This window comes from Nicotiana tabacum, chromosome 20, assembly GCF_000715075.1.
Source record: "Nicotiana tabacum cultivar K326 chromosome 20, ASM71507v2, whole genome shotgun sequence".
Classification (NCBI taxonomy): Eukaryota; Viridiplantae; Streptophyta; class Magnoliopsida; order Solanales; family Solanaceae; genus Nicotiana; species Nicotiana tabacum.
The window spans coordinates 105,193,420-105,214,899 of NC_134099.1; the positions used below are offsets into that span (position 1 = coordinate 105,193,420).

Genomic DNA, 21,480 nt, shown 5'->3' on the forward strand with positions numbered 1-21,480 from the left:
ATCACCACCTCTTTATCTTTCCAATGACATTCTTTCTTTACTCGCTCAAGGTCACTCTCAGTTATCGAGCTTATATATCTCGACATAGGCTTGTACCGACCAAGGACCGACAAAGTCTTTTCAACTTTGAAGTCGAAATCAAAGACACACCCCTTCTCGGGAACGCACTCCTCAGGGAGCGACTCCACCAGTGTTTTATCGTCGGCCGGTCGCGATGAAGAATCTTTTTGCTTTTGAGGAACAGTCTTTGACGTTTTTGCCATTTTAGTATAAGTTTAATGAAAGTAGAAGAGAATAAGGTTTGATGTTTTGAGGAAAGGTTGATAACGAAACCTAGAGATTTTGAAGAAATAAAGAGCTTAAGAGGCGTAAAAAGCTTAAGGGATTAGAAGAAAGTGAAAGTAAAGATTGAATCAATGAGAGAAGGGGCCTATTAAAACGATTCACGACGACGGTTCAAAGGCACTGGTGGCCGACCACCAACTGACGCTCATTAATGAATTTAGGAACTGTACCGACAGGACGTTTCAATCACTTCTGTCGCTTACGTCACGAGGATGACGTGATGACAATTCGGAGTATAAAATCGAAGGCTCAATTCGTTTCTTCTCATTACATTCCAAGAAACAAGGGGACTATCTGTATATGGTTAAAATCAGGCCTGTCCAATTTTACTATTTGATCGAGATTAGGGAGGTGAATCGAGGATCAACCTCGTAGTGGAGAAGATCAAAGTGATGAAGACAAGGTACCGAGTTCGAGAATCGAAGTGCCTGCCGAGATCAAGGCCGGCAGCGATCGAGACCAAACGGAGCAGACTCCGAGCAAAGCACAATAACAGGAAAGCGAAATATATGTGATCGGTCGAAGATCATGGTAGGAATCTCGAAACTGATCAAATCAAAGGCAGTTGTTTAGGCTAATCATAGGATTTACTTCCGTAATTGGAATTGTACCATAAATAGGACTCCTCTACTATATAAAGAGGGTCCTAATCATTTTATAGGCACTTTTACATTCATGCATATCAAAGCAATACAATACTTTCTGACTTATATTCTTGTTCACCAGATTGTTATACTTTTAATCGTTCTTGCATTGATCAGTTCGAGGGTATTCAACTCGAGGGCTGAATTCCATTCAAATACTGGTTTGCTTAATTTTATTATTAATTTTTGCTACTAATTTTCATATTCATCAATTGATATTATGTGAAATCACGTGTCCTTAAAATCACGTTATAATTTTAATTGTTATCCAATTTTTAGGGTAAACAGTTTTAACATCAAAATTCAAACAAAGAGGGAAAATAGAATACTAATTACAACTCAACGCCGTAAAAACTAAAACTTGTGCAAATTTTTGGGAAACAAGAAGCATAAAAAAATCAAAAAGACCTAGAGGATATGATTAATTATTTGTATGTGAATTGCTTATCCAAAAAAGAAAACTATACTCCGTTACAAAGGGAGACAAAATTTCAATAATTTGATTGGAACAAAAATATGATTAAGCAATAATTTGATTGGAATAAAAATAATAAAGCAGGTCTTTTCATGTGATTTATATCTTCCAGTCACATAAATTATTTAGAGCGAAACAAATTTATAGTGGTACCACAAAAAAAACTAACTTATTGTTTATCATGAAATCTTGAAGAATTAATAAATTGAATGCAATCAAGAAGAGAAAAAAAAAAGAAGGAAAAATTTCTAAGAATAGGCAAACTAGAAAAGAAAGAACGGAAAAAAATAGAAGAAAAGCCGAGCCCAAAGCCAAATAACAAATGTGGCCATATGTTCGAACTGAGGCACACAATCCGATATTTTAATCATGGGTGCCTTCTGCCCTATATAGAAAAACATGGGAAAATTTACACAAGAATTTAACTTTTATTGGAAGAAAGACAGGTTCACGCGCCCCACAATTCACCATATATTTGAACTTACACATGTCGTGATGTCTCACAATTCGCCACTTATTTAAATTTACACTTGCCATGATTAGCGGAGGATCTACATGGAGTAAGCACCCATTGCTTTTAACCACATTTAGTAGATACACATAAGCAATTATCAAAAAAAAAAAAAAATAAGCATTCAGTGAGCCCCACAACTAAACTCATTTTTCCTAGTCCATAAAGTTAAGAAACAAAATCATGTACTTACAAAGGTCTCCATAATCATGGAACCATCTATACAAAATATCAAAAATATATAGGGAGGAATATAAAACAATCTTTAGGTAACTCTTAAGGTTTTGCAGCTTCAGAAGCCCCCGAAGAATCTATGTACACTTCCAAGTAATCCCTTCAGATGGCATATTTCAAAGAAAAATATTTTCTATACGCTTTCACGAAGTCTCTTCTCAAGGCATTTCACAAATCAACCATGTCATACAATAGACAGTCGTAAGAATGCACAATCAGCACTGATTCCGCATATAAAATGCACAGAAAATATTCATCTACTTGGCACATGATTCTTCAGCTTCCAACGACGTACATGATGAAGAAAGAACAGGACTTTTAATTTCCAAAGACGCATGTGGTGAAGGAAGACGGGGACTTTTAATTTCCAAAGACGCACATGGTGAAAGAAGACGAGGACTTCTAATTTCCAAAGAAGTACGTGGTGAAGGAAGATGAGGAGGATTTATATTTTCGAAAGACGTACGTGATGAAGGAAGATGAGGACTTCTATTTTCCAAAGACGTACGTGGTGAAGGAATATGAGGACTTTTATTTTCCAAAGACGCTTGTGGTGAAAGAAGACGAGGGCTTTTAATTTCCAAAGACGTATGTGATGAAGGAAGACGAGGGCTTTTAATTTCCAAAGATGTATGTGAGGAAGGAAGACGAGGAGGACTCTTAATTTCCAAAGACGTACGTGATGAAGGAAGATGAGGACTTCTAATTTCCAAAGACGTACGTGATGACGGAAGATGAGGACTTCTAATTTCCAAAGACGCACTTGGTGAAAGAAGATGAGGACTTCTAACATCCAAAGATGTTAAAGGAAGACGAGGAGGACTTTTACTATCAAAAGATGTACATGATGGAGGAAGATGAGGACTTCTCCCTGCAAGTAACAAAGTGTCAAGCGTGTCAAAAAACATCCAGATATGTAAGGGTGTCCTACAACAGTCATTAAGCTATTTGAACCTGGATTAATGTCTTCTACGTCTTGAACCTTATGGACACTCATGTTCTCTTCATCACTTTCAGGAACAGCTTCACCCAATGTAGGTGAAGTTGATTTGAACTGACAATAAGCTGATGTGAGTTGTTGATACATCTCTTTTATCCTCCCACATTCCTCGTCCCGCCTATCCATCTCAATGAGGATCTGTAGAAACGCACACACGAAATAAGATGCATACATGGAGGAACATATAAAATGGATTGTACAATTAGTCATACCTGAGCAGGAGTGTACTTGAATAATGGTTCAAACCTTTGCCTGCAGTACTCATTGAAGAGGAGTGTACAGATTATCAATGGAATAGTGAAGCTTGATGCTGTTGAAGATTTTTTAAATCCAAAGACTGCCAAAGCTATAATTTGCATCAGCACCATTGAGAAAATTGTGGTGTTGTGCACAATAGGCCAATAGGTTCCACCAGTTTGATATTTTGTCACATATACATTGAGGATCTGAAAGTTTCCGTAAGTTGTCAAACCACAGGCTATAAAGAGGAAAAAAGATGCAAGCGCATGGATATTCATCAGTGAAAAGGAAGGTACACAAGCTGATCAGCAAAAACATTGAAAATAAATCCCTTTACTCATCTCAACAAGTAGTGCAGTGTTTTTATAAGCAGAAAAAGAAACTTGTAGAGTTTTGATAGAGAAGCAGTGAGAAGTGAAGTGCATAAGCTTCTTCAAATAAAGCTTATAATTTAGAGGGAATACAAAAAAAACATTATATGTACATATACATGTGAGAATTTAACTATTCTAACATTAAAATTGCAAGTAACACTGTCAATGTCCTACAACAATGACATTACCAATCTCAATGGTTCAAGTAAGTATCAAAAAATTGCAATTTCAACAAGCTCACAGAAAGATAGCTTCAATCACACAAGTTGATTTTTAGTTTTGAACTAATCAACTATAGAAAAGAATTATAATTTAGCATTTATGTTCATATTTAATTGCTTTAAGGTTTGCTTTGTTTTAAAAGTCACTTTCTATCTTTCAAATAATCGTTTTAGATCAAAGTTAGAGAATAAAAAAGTGAAGGAGAGAACACAAGAAAAAGAGAAACAGAATCATCAAAGAATCATAGGCAGAAAGAAAAAGTAGAAGAGAAGCAGAAAAAGCGCAAAAGCAGAAATCGCAAGAAGAAGGGTCACTTTGAAGGCAAAAAAAGAAGCAGCAAATCAAAAGATGAGCAGAAGAAACAAATGGGTAAGTGTTTTTGAATTGCGCAGGTTGATAAGACATGTTGTTTGGTGCAAATTAACCATGTAACCTTTAAGGAGGTTGACTGTGAAATGTTCATTAACTCAACTTGTATTAACCTACCAATATTTGGCCCAACCTGCTTATTTGATACCTCTAGAATTCATAAAAGAATACACATTGAAAACCACATAAGAAGAAGACACTAAAGGAATCACGAAGAATGCGGAAAGAGGAGTCCTGGTTTTCTGAAAGCAGAAGGTCCTAGTTCATCTTGTAGCTACCGTTTACTAGTTTTTCCAAAAAAATTTATCTTGGAAAGTCAGATTCGAAAGAAATGAACATCTCTCAGAACATACATACTGATAAAGAAAAATGTTAGTGCCAACAAGAATGCCCATTCTTAAGACTCAGTAACCAAAATAACGATGAGCTAATAGAGATAAAAACAAGAGGATGTAAAAGAAGATTTAAACTAAATGGGATGTATTTACCTGATTACGGTATACAAAGTAAGCAATGGAAAAATAAACCACCAAGAATGGGAGTATTAAAGGTGCCAATATGGCATATGCAAAGCCAAAAAGCCCAAATAGGAGGATCCTCGGAACTTCTGTATGGTATGGAAAAGTCAGTGTTCCATGAGATGATTGTTCCCTGTTTCTGAGAATAAACCTGGAGAACAATCTGCAGATGATACCAAATGGTTGTATGAGTTCAACAGAGAGACTTGCCCAGCCTGATGTCAAAACATAAGTCATAAAAAAGGTGGCCTGCAAAAAGAAAAAATCATATTATGCAATCAATCAACTTTTGTGGTCACGTGATTAAATGAATTATACCGATACCAGTGTCATTGATGAAAGACTAGGGTAAACAAACTAGTCCATTCACATTGCTAAGGGAAACGTAGATACTGAGGAAATTATAAAAGCAGGGGAAAAATTAGGTGTACGAGAGGTTCTCCAATCCCCAAATAGACAGGTTAGAAGAAGATTTGGCACTAGAAGACATCATTATGCTGTTGTAGTTTTGTTTCACTTGCTCTCAAAGTCAGTCTAAAAAAAAAAGGGCAACCCGGTGCACTAAGCTCCCGCTATGCGCGGGGTCCAGGGAAAGGCCGGACCACAAGTGTGTGTCGTACGCAGCCTTACCCTGCATTTTTGCAACAGGCTGTTTCCACGGCTCGTGCTCTCAAATTCAGTCTCAGATTTTAATTATTACCTTCTCCGCCCTTTACAAATCAAACGATGTTGAATATCAAATCAAACAATGTTGAAAAGCAGCAGTTTTGTTGACTTCTCTTATTTTCAGTGTAAGAGAAAATGGAAGATATTTCCCTTTTCTGCCTTTATCAAATCAAACAATGTGGGAAAACTGACATGTACTTCCTCCAGAGGATTAGTACCTTCCCTTTCCACTCCTGAATAACCTTCAATTGAATTTTATGCAACTTGCATGTAATATTCCCATACCAAAAGTTTAATGCTAAAACCAAAATAGAAACTACACAACGAAGACCAGCTCTGGCATCATCAACCAACAGAAAAGCTAAAAGAAGCTATTATCATTAAACACATAGGAAAGCCTCAAAATAAAACAATATGAACACTTAAATTCAAGATATCGAGAGGGGTGGGGGGGGGGAGTATATTTATCAATATTTAAACAAGACAGTTATACCAAGAGGGAAAGAAGGTAAACACACGGAGAGGGGGTGCAGTTACCGTTGATGGCACAGCCGTTGAAAGTAGATTGTTTACATCCTTAAAGATTTTGTTTAATCTCTCAATAACAGAACCGGAGACGATGTTACCAAAGAAAACATTCCAGAAGAAGAAGTAAATAACTTTTATGCACGCACTCCTCTTCCTGCCACTACGAGAGATAGAACCCTCCATTTTAGAAAATAGCAACATCAATGGAGGAACAATGTAGGAAAATAAAATTAATACAACACTTGGTAGATATCCAGTGACTAGCTGAGTCACTCCTGTCCTGCAAGAAAGAGGGGGAAAAGGATTACTACATTGCTCATGTATGTTTTCCTCTTATAAATTGAAAAGCTCTAATTAAAGCAAACAGGAAATATCCTAATACAAAGGAAGAAGGTAAAGTTCCAGCATCATCCTCTCAAACAAGTTAGGTCTTGAAATCATGCAGCCAGACTTTATTGATATAATGCCCATAAGCTATCTACATGCACACGCGCGCACACACACATGGAATACCACTTGTACTCCATGTACAAGTCAAGATACTAGGTCTAACACTGCATTACCTCTTTAAAATTCCTATAGGAAATGGAAATGTTTTTTGCAGCTTGTCGAGATGAACAAGACTTTGTGTTAATGAAACCGGCACAAGGAAAAATGCCACAAAAAGTATAGAGGCCACTAGGAGAGCAACTCTACGAATCCAAAGGAGTCTGTAAGGAACACAGATGTTTGACCAGTACATATCCTCTGGTTCTGGAGCAAGATCCGTAACCCATGACATGGGATTCTGAGATTGAAGACCTTGAGAAGCAACTAAAGCAGCATACCGATTCCTGAAAAAAACTAAAGCAGCTGCAGACTCCTGCAAGAAAATTTTATATACTTCAGTTCACGTCTTGTATTGGCTAACAATAGTTTCAAAGATGCAACTACCCCAATTTCTTGGAAAAAACGGTTGAGCACAAGAAAGCAAATCACCAATAAAAGCCAGCAGGAATAGTACACACACTCTGGGACATAAACAACTAAATGTCGTTTCTGTCATTGAAGTGAAATATTAGAGTGAAATATTAGGCCCAAAAGCTAGCCCCCGAGGTGTAGATTGCCGAAAACTGTATAAGGAGACAGCCCATACCCTCAACCAATGTGGGAGTCTAACACCCCCTCGCACGCCCAAGACTTGACATCTGGAGCGAGCACAACATAACATGAGGGCCCAACATTAGGTAAACCAAGTATAGGATGACTCTAGTCTAATAGACTAATACCATGTTAAGAAAATGGACAAGGGGCCTAACTCAACCTCAAAGGTAGCTCACTAAAGGATTGCCTAAGATCATATAAGAAGACAACACCATATACCCTCAACCAATGTGGTGACTCTCACAGAGGATGGAATTTCATGAACTTTTTAAGCATTTAAACTTTGGAGCAAGTCCTGCGACAAGTTATTTCTTACTAATTAATTATTCACTAACTCATGGAGCTCATATTCATCATGCTGCATGCCATGTTTTTAAAAGTCAATTGTACACAACATAAAATTTCAGATAAAATTACTTTCACAAAGTACCAAAGAGGTACTGATGGATACACAGTATTGAAGAGAAACTTTGTCCATATGCATACAGTGCCAAAATCATAATAAAAAGTTACCATCCTTTGGCCAGGTTTCAGTACAGCCGACTGACAGGCAACATAATTCATAATGAGCATCTAGAATATGCTTATTATTTGCAAAAACAGATGACAACGAAAATCTTGACTGTTGGAATTCATGCAGTATGAACACACTTGACAAAGTTAAGCAAAAATTCTAAGAAGTTGAGTGCTTCTTTCTGAGAATGGGAAACAGAAAGGAACCTAGATGACATTTTCTCCGTCATTAGCATTAAAAACAGAATTTTCATCACATTTCTAGCGTGAATACAGCAGAATCATGCGAGATAATCTAAAGGCATTTGAGAGTTATACGACACAGAGAGAAAAAATGAGCGGGAGAAAAAGACAAAGATACAACTATGGTAATACAAGCACAACTAAAAACTTTTTTTTGTTCCTTCATTACTTTCTGTGTTGCGTAGATACATATGATCCAGCTTATTCCACGCAAGTAGCAATATTCAGTCATCCTAACATAGGAGATCCAAAGCTACAAACGAGAAAAAAAAAAAGGAGAAGAAGCAGGATCCAGAGTAGTTTTGCACTCGGCTAGAGATAGTGGTAGTTAGAAGATAGTATTTTGTTTACTCATTAAACCTCCAAGAAGGGAATACATCGAGAACTTCTACAATGAGCACTTCTAGCTAAAAGCCAAAAGACAACAATCAACACTCTCTTTGTATCAAATTAGTCCGTCATGGCCATTCCATATGTTTATTTGCAAGGTTCATTCCTAATATTATCATCCTACCATTTTCTTTACTTCCTTCTCAATTATGCTACCAAGAACCAACAGTCAGCCCCAAAATTCAAATTAAGCAAAATAAAAGATGTGGCCACAGTTTTTCTCTTTACATTTATATATATATATATGAGACACCAACCATAAATATAGTGAAAGTAAACCACAGAGTACAATATGGTAGGCAGAGAGTATAAAAGCAGTGAACTTTTGTCAACAGACTGAAGAGAAGCTGAGCAACAAAATGTGCTAAAAACTTCATGAAGACATAATCTTCTATGCAATAAAGGATATGTACATTGAAGATAGCCTAACATATGAATTATGGAATATAATGTGGACAGATGTGACCTTTTTTCTCAAATCTGAACCATCAGAATCATCTCTTCCTTTATCACTAACACGCTCAGCAGGAAGCATCTTGAAAGAGTGATTTGTTCCTCCACAAAGGCCACATCTCATAAAATTTGATCCAGGACAAAGCTCTTCTGGGGCTGTTTTAAGCATCTTGAACACCTCCTCTGCATCAGTCTGTTGTCATATAATCTATGGAACATTAACCACCAAAGAAAGAGAAAAGCAAAGGAGCAAAGAAAAAGCCCAACCAAGAAGATAAATGTCAAAACACTAGCGTAAGCAGAAGCGTAGATCAAGAAGAAACCAACTATTATCTTTAGCTCATGTAGATTTTTTTTAAACTTCTTATAGAATATATCAAAATGGTTTATAAAAACACAAAGAAGAAGAACAGAGAGGGAGGTGAGGTGGGCGTGCTGCTCGAGTAGTACTTTTCATTTAGGTCCATTGAATCCGGTTCGCTTAAATCTAGGCATTTTTTTTAAAATTCTTTAAAAACTTGGCAAAAAAATTCAGTTTCAAAGTGTTGAGAAAAATGGTACTAACTTTTTTTTTCTTTAAGCAAAAAATGCCAAACAAACACACCTTAAAAAACTTTTTAAAAAAAAAGAATTGGCCAAAAACATTCGCCTTGTTTTCAAAACAAATGGGACCAATCCGCAGTAACCTAAGAATCTTAAGATTGACCATGATGGTAGAGTAACACAAGATTCAAGAGGTAACCTTGGATATTAGGACCTGAGGTCACCATCCGAAATGCTTTCTTAGTTAGACTACAATAAAAAGTGCCTTATTCTCACCAGCAGTTTCTGAACAGGGCCAGAACGATAAACAATTTGATGAGATAAATAACTTGATGCGTAGTAATTTGTGAAGAATTTTTCCACTGTATAACTGTATGATTCTTTCTGAGACTTTGGGATAGCACGGACCAGAACTGTGAAGTAACTTGGATGGCGAACTGATGAAGTGAAGTACGCCAGCCGCTTCCTTGAGATACTTTTGTACTCCTAAAAGCAAGCAGCAAAATTTTTTTAAGAAAAAAACTGCCATAGCATGGTACGAAGTATCTCGTATAAAATAAACACAAGTTCAAAAGAAAAGCAGATAATTTGGAAATCGCAATAAATTCTTACAAAGTAAAGAAGAAGACAAGCAGAGCAGGATATAATATACAGTGCAAGGCAGTGCACCCAGAACCTGAAGAGAAAAGAAACTCAATGAATCAGGAGATAATATGTCATCGTCATGAACACATTTTCTGCTAACATCGAAATTGGTAAACGTGCAAGTCGTTCTCTTCTATAATAGTTCCTCTCTACTGGGTAATACTAATTTCAGATGCAAAATGCAAAGAAGGCTAAACTTGGCATTTGCTCTTCTTCTTTTTTTTGTAAAGCTTGGCATTGCAGAATTTTGGACACTAGACAAAGACAAAAGCTTTCTATTGTCATTTCTTCATATGAAACAAAACCACCACTTGTATTATGCATCTGTATATGTCCATTTATAAGGGAATACTGAATAGATTAATTATCCACATTAAAAAAATTAACAGCATACTTATACATGTTTCATACCATCTTGACCCTGCCTCAACATTCACAATAGTGAATACCTCCAATGACTCAGCTGGAATTTGCTGACGTCGAATATCTTGACCAAAATAATTAAGAGGCAGCACCAGGAAAAGGCCCAGAATAGCTGCCATGGAGAATATTCGGAAACTGTCCACAATAAGAGCAGGGAAAGGTAAGTACACTTATAAGACTAACGGTACATTGACCTGAAAAAGGAGGAACAAAGACAGGCATGCAGTATACTGTCAACTAACAAATTTACCATTTGACACATGCTATACATCCTTACTAGGAAATACACACCATTTGAGCATATCTATGAAAGCTAGTATAACGAAATCAAGATTGTCCATCTTTATAGTGAGAACAGTGTCTATTTCAAGATCTGGCCATGCAAACAAGCAATAATATTTTCAGAAATAAGTAAACATCTTTTCAGTGGATTCCTCAGCTTGATGAAATATTCCGCAAAAAACAATAAATTTCCGTAGGAACGTGAACGAACTTGAGGGAAAAAAATGTTGCCAACTCTGAATTTCAGGCATTAAATTGACTTTTTTCAGCAAAAACAGAAGAGGAAGTAATTAATACAATGAGGAAAGTTCAGCTTTCACCTGAAAACAATCATTCGCACCAACACTAGTGCATCCAAGCCCCCGGCAGCAACTATCTCTTCATCAGATGCTTCCCATGCCTTCAAGATCCAACTAGGAGAAGGAACAAATCGGTTAAAGCAAAAGGTACCAAGGTGTCTTGTTCGTACATGAGGAGCAAATCTCTGGCTGAAGTAGACATTTACAAAAGTTGGTTGTTTCCTCAATAAGGAATACAAAAAGAACAGCACCACACAGACTGCAATATTGATTCCAGCAGAAGTCAAAAGAGCAGATAGCTTCATCTCCGTCTTCCAAATAAGCCAGCAAAATCACTGGAAAACATCCAGTAGCCAAAGAAAAGTTGTTTTTGCAGTCCACGAACTGCAAAAGTGTTATATTCGAAGTATTTATTTTTTCACAAATATGACAGGACTAGAGATAAACACTTCCCATAAGTTTAAGCGTTAGTCATGTGACGCGAAGAAAATACATCCTCCAAAACCAGCAAAAAGATGTCCCCCTTCGATCACCAAACTGTCTGGTAATAACCAAATGAGAAATTGTACACTACACTAAAGTTTATAACTCTAATGTATCCTAAACTTGTTCAATGAAATATGCTAAAAGTTACATTAAGTCTAATCGCAACAGCTACACTAGCATAAGGTATCATTTACGAGCCACAGAACTTAAAAAGGAAGGCCTCGCATGCAAGCCCACATCAATCTTGTAGTGAATGCCCAATTGGGAAATAGTAAACATAAGGGCATGAGATTCTAACTCATGATTCCAATTGCGACGTCTTGACCGCACCCAAGGGTGCAGGGGCGGATCTAGAGGCTTGATCACGGGTTCACGTGAACCCAGTAGTTTTTGCCTAAACCCCGTATATATACTAAGAATCCACTAAATATCTATAAATATTTGACGGTGGACCCAATTATTATGTAGTATTAATTTGAAGTCTATGTGGAACCCATAAACTTCAAAATTTGAATCCGCTTACGCAAAGTGTAGCCTAGTGGTCAATTAAGTGGGAGGAGACTGGTACTGTGCTGGTGGGAGTTAGCAGGTACCCAGTGAAATAGTCCAGTGCCCGCAATCTGGCCTAGACACCCGCCATCCAACAAGAATTGTGATCTCTTAACAATTGAACTGTTCCTCGGAAACCCCCATTATATTTGTTCACAATAGTCAATTTGGGTGGAAGTCAAATTGTATAAATTAAAGAGAACTGCCAGGAATATCAATTAAGAGGTAATAAACATAAGTAACAGCAACGTACACAACCAAAATTCAGTGTACAAGCTATGCACAAAACTAACAAAAACGTTGATGGAGAAACTTTAGACAAGAAAAACGAATTGCAGAAATCATAAAACTAATGATAAGAGAATCACCTGAAAGTGAAGGAATAATCTCAGATTTCAACAAGCGAATCGCTTAAAGCAAGAAAAGAGTAATTGCTTTTCACTTGCCAGAGAGAAAGAAGTGTACACAAAGATAAATTATTGCTTTTGAAGTTTCCAATTGCTTTTACTTTGTGGAACAGAAAAATGTGAGCTGCCTAAATTTTGAGGAAGAAAGTAGTGGAGTAGAATAGGAGGCGCGTCGCTTTTGTTCTATTCTACTGTTTCGGGAGGCGCGTCGGTTGAGAGTGACTATCTTTGACTATATTGTCTTTACTTTTTTTTGGGTCGAGAATTTGTTTATATTTTTTTTTCGATTAGTAGTAGGAGTATGATTTACGTGGTGAGAATGCAAATTTGCGGGCCCGACGGAAGTGCCACGTGGAGTGAAAGAACTCAGACGGTTGAGAGTCCAGAGGGTTGGAATACCGACCTAACTGTCATTGTCCCACTTTGATTGGTGTATACAACTTTTAACCAAAGGAAATTCTATTGGAATTTTGTTCACATTAATTTTAGTTCTATTTTGATTGGTGTATACTGTATACAATACAACTTACTGTTCTAATTTTTATGGTGGTAATAGATTGAAAGTTTAAGAATCTTTTAGGATAATTTATAATTTAAAATAAATTATTAATTTATTTGTGTGATTATAAATCATCACAGTAAAGACATTAAGAGAAATTGAGTTACTTTTTAAATAAGCATGTATAATTTTTTTTAAATAGAATAAAAAGAAAAATATACACATCAATTGGGATGGAGGAAGTACAATTTATTCCACTAGGGATATCTTTTGCTTTAGGCTTATATTTTGCACAATTTTAAATGTTGCTTCCTAATGTACTCAACATTGTTTTAGTAATGTGTAATTCGCATAAGATGTAAGTTATGTATTACAATTGTTTTTTTGCGGCATCATCACCTAAGCTTACATGCAAGGAATACCAATGAAAGTCTTGGCACATAAATGACTTTGTCGAACTTTATAATCAAAGAAAAACTAATTGCTAGTTTGAATTATCTTCCTGTCCATTCATTGGTGAGGGCCCAAAGGTCGTGACTTGGTGATAAAATTTGACAAATTTAAAATATTTTTATTGTTAGATTATGCTAATATCATGTCGACGAGAAGATGGGAATAAATGCATGTAACTATCCATCCTCAAATGCGAAGGTCGTCGCAGGAATAATCCACGTTGGGAAACTAATGGTGGCCTGCCATTGATGGTTCATTTTCTTAGGTCGTAGTGTCTAGTGTGTTCCTCAATATTTCAATTTAAAAGAGGGAAAATATATAAATTGTCTTTCAAGTTATCCAGAAAAAAATTATTTACACAACTATTTTTGCTCAAACAGTATATTTGTAATAAAATTTTATTAAATATATATAAATATTAAAATTAGAACACAATTATTAGTATTTAAAATCATTGTTCTAAAATCTAAAAATCATAAATTGAAATTCTGATTTTACCTCTACGTATCATATTCATGTAGCTAGAATATCACTTAAGCATCTATGTACATATGGGAATTCCTTTACATGCAATGGGAACCCTATTTAGCAAAAAAAAAAAAAAAAAAAAAAAAAAATATGGGAACCCTATCACCGTTCCTTAGCAGATTTGTGTACTCCCTTCGTCCTATGCTTGATTGTGCACAAAATTTCAGAGTTTTTTTCTTTTTTTGAAAAAATTTGTGATTTCAAAATTGTCATGACATATAAGTGTTATAAAATCATGTCACTAATGTAAAATAAAAAAATTAAATTAAATTATTTTTAATATAAAAATATGATAATTATCTTGGGATTAGACGAAAAAGGCATATGTCGTAAATAAAAGGAATCGAACAACGTCTAAGCATTATTTTTATTCTTATTCTTCTATATCAAGGGCATGTTTTTATCCTATTGTAATAAATGAATGGTGAGAAAAAGAATTTGTTACTACTAGGGGTGGGCATCGGTCGGTTCGGTTCGGTTATGAATATTATCGGTTTAGCATATCGGTTATCGGTTTACAAATTTGGTAAACCGATAATCGAACCGATAAGTATCAGTTAATCGGTTATCGATCATTATCGGTTTACCCGATAAGATAACTCAATCTAAAGTTAAGCAAAAAAGAGAAGACAATTCATTGGAGTTAAGCAAAAAAGAGAAGAATTCACATATATTATACTACCTATTTATGCGTCCTGTCCAGTGGCCACAAATGGAATAGTACTAATTCTTCAACAGCAGTTGTCCAAATACATTAATAATAATACAAAGTAGTAGCAATTTCACCTTTGCCAAATTATTGGATTCTAGCTACAAAAATGATGAAATCGCAGAGAATTATAAAGAGAGAAAGTTAGAGAGAAGGAAGATGAAGATTGAGTTCTTCATTCATATTCATTATTATTGTTACATCAATAACCGACCTTATTTAACTAAACTAACTTTCTTTTTACTTTCTTGCCTTCTAACTTTTACAAACTACACTTTAGTCCCTAACTCTTAAGTAGACCAAATATCACAAAACTCCCCCTCAAGTTGGAGAGTGGAAAACATCCAACACTCCCAGCTTGGACATAAGAAATTGGTGTTGTGCAGTGCCTAATGCTTTAGTCATCATATCTGCAACTTGCTCCTTCGTTGATATGTGTTCTGGTGCAATCCGGCCACATTTGATCTTCTCTCTCACAAAATGGCAGTCTATCTATATGTATTTAGTCCTTTCATGATAGATAGGATTGGCAGTAATTTGTAGGGCTGCTTTGCTATCACAAAACAACCTTACATGTTTTTGAACCTCAATCCCAAGCTCTGTCATCAACCCTGTAAGCCAAACTACTTCAGATACCACAGATGTCATGCTCCTGTACTCGACTTTTGCTGAACTTCTGCTCACAGTTTGCTACTTTTTTTATTTTCATGAGATCAAGGAATCACCCATCTTCACCACATATCCTGTAACAGATCTTCTTGTGTTTGGGCAGGCTGTCCAGTCTGAGTCACAATAGGCTGTCACTTGTTCTATAGGTTCCTTTCAGCAGTATTCCTCTTCATGGACATCCCTTAATATATTTTACAACTCTCAATGCTACCTCCGGGTGTGACTGTTTTGGATGCTGCATAAACTGACTCAGCATTTGAACAGCAAAGCATATGTCTGGCCTTGTGATGGTTAGATATATTAGCTTTCCTATAAGCTTCTGATATCCTCTTATATCCTGTAATAATGCATCTCCTGTTGCCCCCACATGTTTGTCATAGTCTACTGTGGTTAGCTTTTGGTTTTGTTCAAGTGGGGAGCTTGCAGGTTTTTTCCCACTCAACCCAACTTTAGAGATTAGACTAAGGGCATACTTCTTTTGGTTGAGAAGAATTCCCTTTGGTGATCTCATAATCTCTATCCCTAGGAAGTATTTCAACTCCCCTAGATCCTTCACTTTAAAATTCAAGTGTAATGTCTCATTTGCTTCCTGTATCATAGCTTCAGAACTGCATGTGATCAATAGGTCATCAACATAGACCAGTATAATTACTACATCTGCACCACTCTTCTTGGTGAAGAGAGAATGATCATAGGCACTTTGCAGAAAACCAGCATTTGTCAAGGCATCAGTTATCTTAATATTCCATTGTCTGGATGCATGTTTAAGACCATACAGTGACTTGGTTAATTTGCAAACTTTGGACTCCCCCTGCCTATGAAAACCCTGGGGCAGATACATGTAAACCTCCTCATAAAGGTCTCCTTACAAGAAAGCATTATTGACATTCATTTGAAAGAGAGGCCAACACTTTGAGGCTACCAAGCAAATCACTGTTCTGACTGTCACCATCTTTGCAACTAGTGAGAAGGTTTCATGATAGTCTAGGCCCTCTTGCTGTGTGTAGACCTTTGCTACAAGTCTTGCTTTAAACCTTTCTATTTCTCCAGTTGCCTTGTATTTGATTTTGTATACCCATTTAGACCCAATAGCCTTTTTTCCACAGGGCAAATCTACTACTTCCCAAGTGTTGTTATCTTCTAGGGCTTTGATCTCATTTTTCATAGCTTCAATCCACCTAACATCTTGTGAAACTTCTGAGAAGGACTCTGGTTCTATTTCTATTGAGATTGCTGTTAGATATGTTTGGTAAGTAGTTGGAAGATGGTCATAGGACACATAGTGAGAGATAGGATAGGAGCTATGAGTGGCAGAGTTTCCATTGTAGTAATCCTTTAGCCAAATAGCAGGTTTGACCCCTCTAACTGATCTTCTGAGTGGAATTGATGGTGTAGGCTGAACTATAGGAGGATCTGTAGCAGGATCAGTCTGAGGTAATTGAACATTGGGATACATGAGTGAAGGATCTGTGATAGGTTCTGGTAGTGCCTGAGGCATGTGATCATGTGGCTCTTCTTGTGTCATATCTCCTTATGCAAGTATAGAAGTCTCAGATTCTGGAGTGGTTACATGTCTTGGGAGGATGTAGCTTGATCAGTTTGATTAGTTAATACACCCATGTTACTTCTCTCAGTAGTTTCAGCTATGTCTGTAGTATCAAGTAGGAATAAATCTTCATGATCCAAGTGATTATGGTCAGTCTTAAAAGGAAATACATTCTCTCTCAAGTTGACATCTCTACTAACTAGGAAGGTGTTATTGTCTAAATCAAGCAGCTTGTAACCCTTTTGAGTTTCTGAATACCCTAAGAAAACTGTTCTTTTTGCTCTTGCAGCAAACTTGTCACTTTTAGGCAATGTGCTTGCATAGCACAAACAACCAAACACCCTTAAATGATCCACCTTTGGTGGCTTCTTATACATCAGTTCAAATGGAGGTTTCCCTTTCAAGATATCTGAAGGCAGCTTGTTGATCAAGTACACAGCTGTCTTCACACAGTCTCCCCAAAACTTGACTGGTATACCACTTTGAAATCTTAGAGCCTTTGCTACCTCTAGAATATGTCTATGCTTTCTCTCAACAACTCCATTGTATTGTGGAGTATATGGACAGCTACTTTGATGCAAAATACCTACACATACATACAGATCATTGCACTGAGTATTGAAAAACTCAGTTCCATTATCTGGTCTTATAGCCTTAATCATAGTGTTAAATTGATTTCTTACCAAGGCAAAAAAATCTTTCAACACTACTATTACTTCACTTTTTGAATGCAACAAACAAATCTAAGTATATCGACTGAAATCATCAACTATTGTCACACAATAATATTTTCTGTCATAAGTTGGGATCTTATATGATCCCCATACATAGCATGGATAAGTTGAAAAATACTATCAGACTTACTACTACTATTTGGAAACTTGAGTCTGCTTTGTTTAGCTAGTGGACAGACATCACATAACTTGTGCCAGTCTGTGTCAACTTTATTCTTTAGTTCTTCTAGTTGTTGCAAAGTACTTGATGGTGCATGTCCTAATCTTTGATTCCACAACTCTGTAACTCCTGTCTTCCCTTTGGAAATCTTAGCTGCCAACACTCCTTCCCTTCTAAGTATGTAGAGTCCATTATTTTCTCTACCAATCTCCAGTACCTTGCCATTGTAGAGCCCCTGAAACACACAGAAATCAGGGTAGAAGGCAGCTAAGCAACACAATTCTTTAGTTAGCCTAGACACTGAAAGTAGTTTGAATTTAAAGTCTGGCACATGTAACACATTTGTTATCTTTTGGTTTCCCAGGATGAGAGCATCTCCTGAGTGTGTGATATTTGACTTATCTCCTGTAGGTATCTCTACTCCATAATTGTTTCCTTCTTCAATTTCTTTAAGAATTTCTAACACTTCCTTGCAGAATGCTATGTGATGTGATGCACCTGTATCTATTATCCAATCATACACTCTGTTGTTGGACACATTAGATAGCAGTGACACTATACCTGCCATGTTTGATGAACTTGTTGCAGTAATGGATTCTTCTCCAATAGAGGATTTAGTCAGTAGATTAATTGACTAAGTGTGTATGTTCCTCTGTCATGAAGCTTCCTGGGATTTGCACCTTTACATCTGTTTCTCCTTCTGCATTCACATTGTTAGCATAGGGTTTGTATCCACCTGGTTGCCCTTTCTTTTTGCTTTTAAAATCAGCTGGATACCCTATGATTTTAAAGCAATTTTCCTTTAGATGGCCTTTATACCCACAGTGTTCACAGATCATCCCAGGTTTCTTTTCTTTGAACATCTGTCCTCTACCTGCTAACATAGTCAAGGGATCCTTGTTTGTCTCAACTACTCCCAATGCTCTTCGACTTTCCTCTTGTACTGTAGCTGAATATGCTTGATTTATAGTAAAAACTGGTCTCCTCTGAAGAATGTTGCTTCTTATTTGGCTATAGCTCTCATTCAGTCCCATAAGGAACTGCAGTAACCTCTGTCTCACTAAGTGATCAACATATGGCCTTGATTCCTTACAATCACACGAAGGCAAAGGTGCCAATATGTCCAATTCATCCCACAAAGCTTTCATCTTTGAAAAATAAGAGGTAACTGAATCTGTACCTTGTCTAAGTGTCGCAATTTCTGCCCAAAACTGATAGATTCTGGTCAAATTGTCTTTGTCAAACCTCTCCTTGAACTCATCCCAAACTTTCCTTGCACTCACAGCGTACATAATACTCGGTACTAATTCTCTTGATACTGTGCTACTTAGCCATGAAAGTATCACCACATTACACATATCCTATTGTATAGCCAACTCTCCTCTGTATGAGCTCTTAAGGCAGCTTCCATCCACAAACCCTAGCTTTTTCTTCACCAGGAGCGCAACCTTTATTGCCCTACTCCACATCGCATAGTTTTCTGGACCTTTGAGTTTCAACGATATCAATGTTGTTCCAGGCATATCAAAATCACGAAGGAAAAGAGGATGATTATGAGGTAGTTGATCGACCTCGCCGTCTGCCATTGTTGAGCTTCAATTTCTGGAGCAAGCTTCAGATCTACACAATTAGAGTGATCGTTGCTCTGATACCATGTCAAATTACTAGATTCTAGCTACAAAAATGATGAAATCGCAGAGAATTATAGAGAGAGAAAGTTAGAGAGAAGGAAGATGAAGATTGAGTTCTTCATTCATATTCATTATTACTGTTACATCAATAACCGACCTTCTTTAACTAAACTAACTTTCTTTTTACTCTTTTGCCTTCTAACTTTTACAAACTACACTTTAGTCCCTAACTCTTAAGTAGACCAAATATCACAAAAACCTTAAAATTAACAAATCCAAATATATAGTACTAATAGTTCAAATTCAAGTTAACAAGACAACAACTACTCAATCCTTATAGGCTTCACCAAATAAACTGGATGTTGTTTGTCAAATGCCTAACCTGAAAAAAGAAACCATAGAGCAAAACCTTGATCTGTGCATGGGCAATACTAACACAGAAATAAAAAAACACCTAGAAGACAAGAAAATATTGTCCTGTTGTCAAAGCTCAAGATACTATACAGAAGAATAATGTTCAAAAATACACCCGAAACTGAACGAAGATTGTCGATTGAGAATTGATAAATGCAAAGAGAAACTGGTAGTAGGTATAGGTTGCACAACGTGAGCTAACAAAATTAAGAAACGAAAATAAAAAAATAAAAAATCATTAACAATCAAAAATACCAATATAAAAATGAATTTTGTTATAGAAATTAAAAGCCTAATGTATAAGACTAAAGACTTACTTTAGGAGTAACTAGTAAGGTCTATGAAGAATGAAGATGAAGCAACTAAAGAGTTCGGCTGAGAAAGAATAGGAGAAAATGAATTGAAGCCCTAGCATATGTATATGCTTAAGGGTAAAATCGTAATTTATTAATTCTTATTAGGTTATCAGTTAACCCGTTAACAAAATTGGCAAACCAAGGCCCGAACCGATAACCCAATAGTAAATTTTTTTAAACCGTTACCGAACCGTTAACCCAAACAATTAACGGTTCGGGTTATCGGTTTTACCCGATATATACCCAGCCCAAGTTACTACTCAATAATTATAGTGTCATGTTATGTTTATCGTGTCAACCACCTGTTTGCTCCAACTAACTTATGACTAAAGCATAGTCAATTGATCGATTGAATGATTGTTATTAGCTGTAAAATATATATAACTAGCATGCATTTAAGTTTCAAACAATTCTTATATCAAAAAGATCTTGATATATTATGAAAGATTTATTTACATCTATTACTATTTATTTTCTGAAATTGAAACTAATTAAACCTCTAGTGTGTAAACTTAATGGTATTGAATTTGTACGAAACAACATACATGATTTTAAACATATCGATCTTTACTTCCAATCTCTGAAGCATAATAAGATCAATTAATAATATAACTACGAGGTGTTCTAATTAATTAAAAAAAAAGCTTTTACTAAAACAGATTTACATATTCATATCTACTTCTAATCCACAAATCTTACAAAATCAGGTTGTAGTAACTCAAACCAAATATTTTCAAATTTTATTTATGTTCAATTTATTGTCGTGCATCAAATTACAACTATAGCCAATTATAGCTTTGTAATTACTTTCTTCTTCTTCTTTTGTTAGCTTAAAACAATTGAGCTTCTTTTATATGGACGGTGTGAAATGCATTTACATGTTAGTATAATTTGACAGATTTCTCAATTACATATGTTTAATCATTAGGGAAACTTACACAAATGTCCCAAATAAATCTCAACTTATCAACCTCTAACCATTAGTCATGGACTTACCAAAACTAGCCAATAAAAATTAAAAAACAAAATAATAGGGTTCTTTCTATCAAAAAATCACATGCAAAAATCACCTTCCATATTTTTAAGCGTGATTAACAACATTAGATACAAGAGAGAAAGGAAATTTCATGGACGGGGTAGCAAATAAGGTGATGAAATACAAAAATCTATACAATATTCCAAAAATATAAACAAAAAAGGAACTTTTTCAATGGGTATAGTTGAAATTCATTAAAAATATATAAATAAGTCAATATACAAAATTTGAGGAAGATTGGAG

The 21,480-nt window shown here is 36.0% G+C and overlaps 2 protein-coding genes across 6 annotated transcripts; both read right to left on the reverse strand.

Annotated features, from left to right (window-relative positions):
- Nucleotides 1-2,103: 2,103 nt before the first annotated feature.
- Nucleotides 2,104-12,762, reverse strand: LOC107799360 (hyperosmolality-gated Ca2+ permeable channel 2.1). 5 transcript variants are annotated; one of them, XM_075240899.1, is made up of 12 exons: nt 12,464-12,762; nt 11,082-11,174; nt 10,468-10,614; nt 10,024-10,087; nt 9,688-9,897; nt 8,882-9,061; nt 6,690-6,988; nt 6,136-6,406; nt 4,903-5,181; nt 3,422-3,655; nt 3,164-3,347; nt 2,104-3,080 (listed from the first exon to the last, which is right to left on the reverse strand). In XM_075240899.1, the coding sequence occupies exons 2-12, from the start codon at nt 11,093-11,095 to the stop codon at nt 2,467-2,469; spliced, it is 2,496 nt and encodes an 831-aa protein (XP_075097000.1). In that variant the 5' UTR covers nt 11,096-11,174; nt 12,464-12,762; the 3' UTR covers nt 2,104-2,466. The 5 variants fall into 5 exon arrangements, with proteins under 5 accessions (XP_075097000.1, XP_075096996.1, XP_075096998.1 ...); XM_075240895.1 differs by having other exon boundaries at nt 11,082-11,444; nt 12,464-12,747; XM_075240897.1 differs by having other exon boundaries at nt 11,082-11,395; nt 12,464-12,709.
- Nucleotides 12,763-18,426: 5,664 nt separating this feature from the next.
- On the reverse strand, nt 18,427-19,092 carry LOC142174484 (uncharacterized). The gene has a single exon (XM_075240284.1). It carries the CDS (start codon nt 19,090-19,092, stop codon nt 18,427-18,429), a length of 666 nt encoding a protein of 221 aa, XP_075096385.1.
- Nucleotides 19,093-21,480: the final 2,388 nt, after the last annotated feature.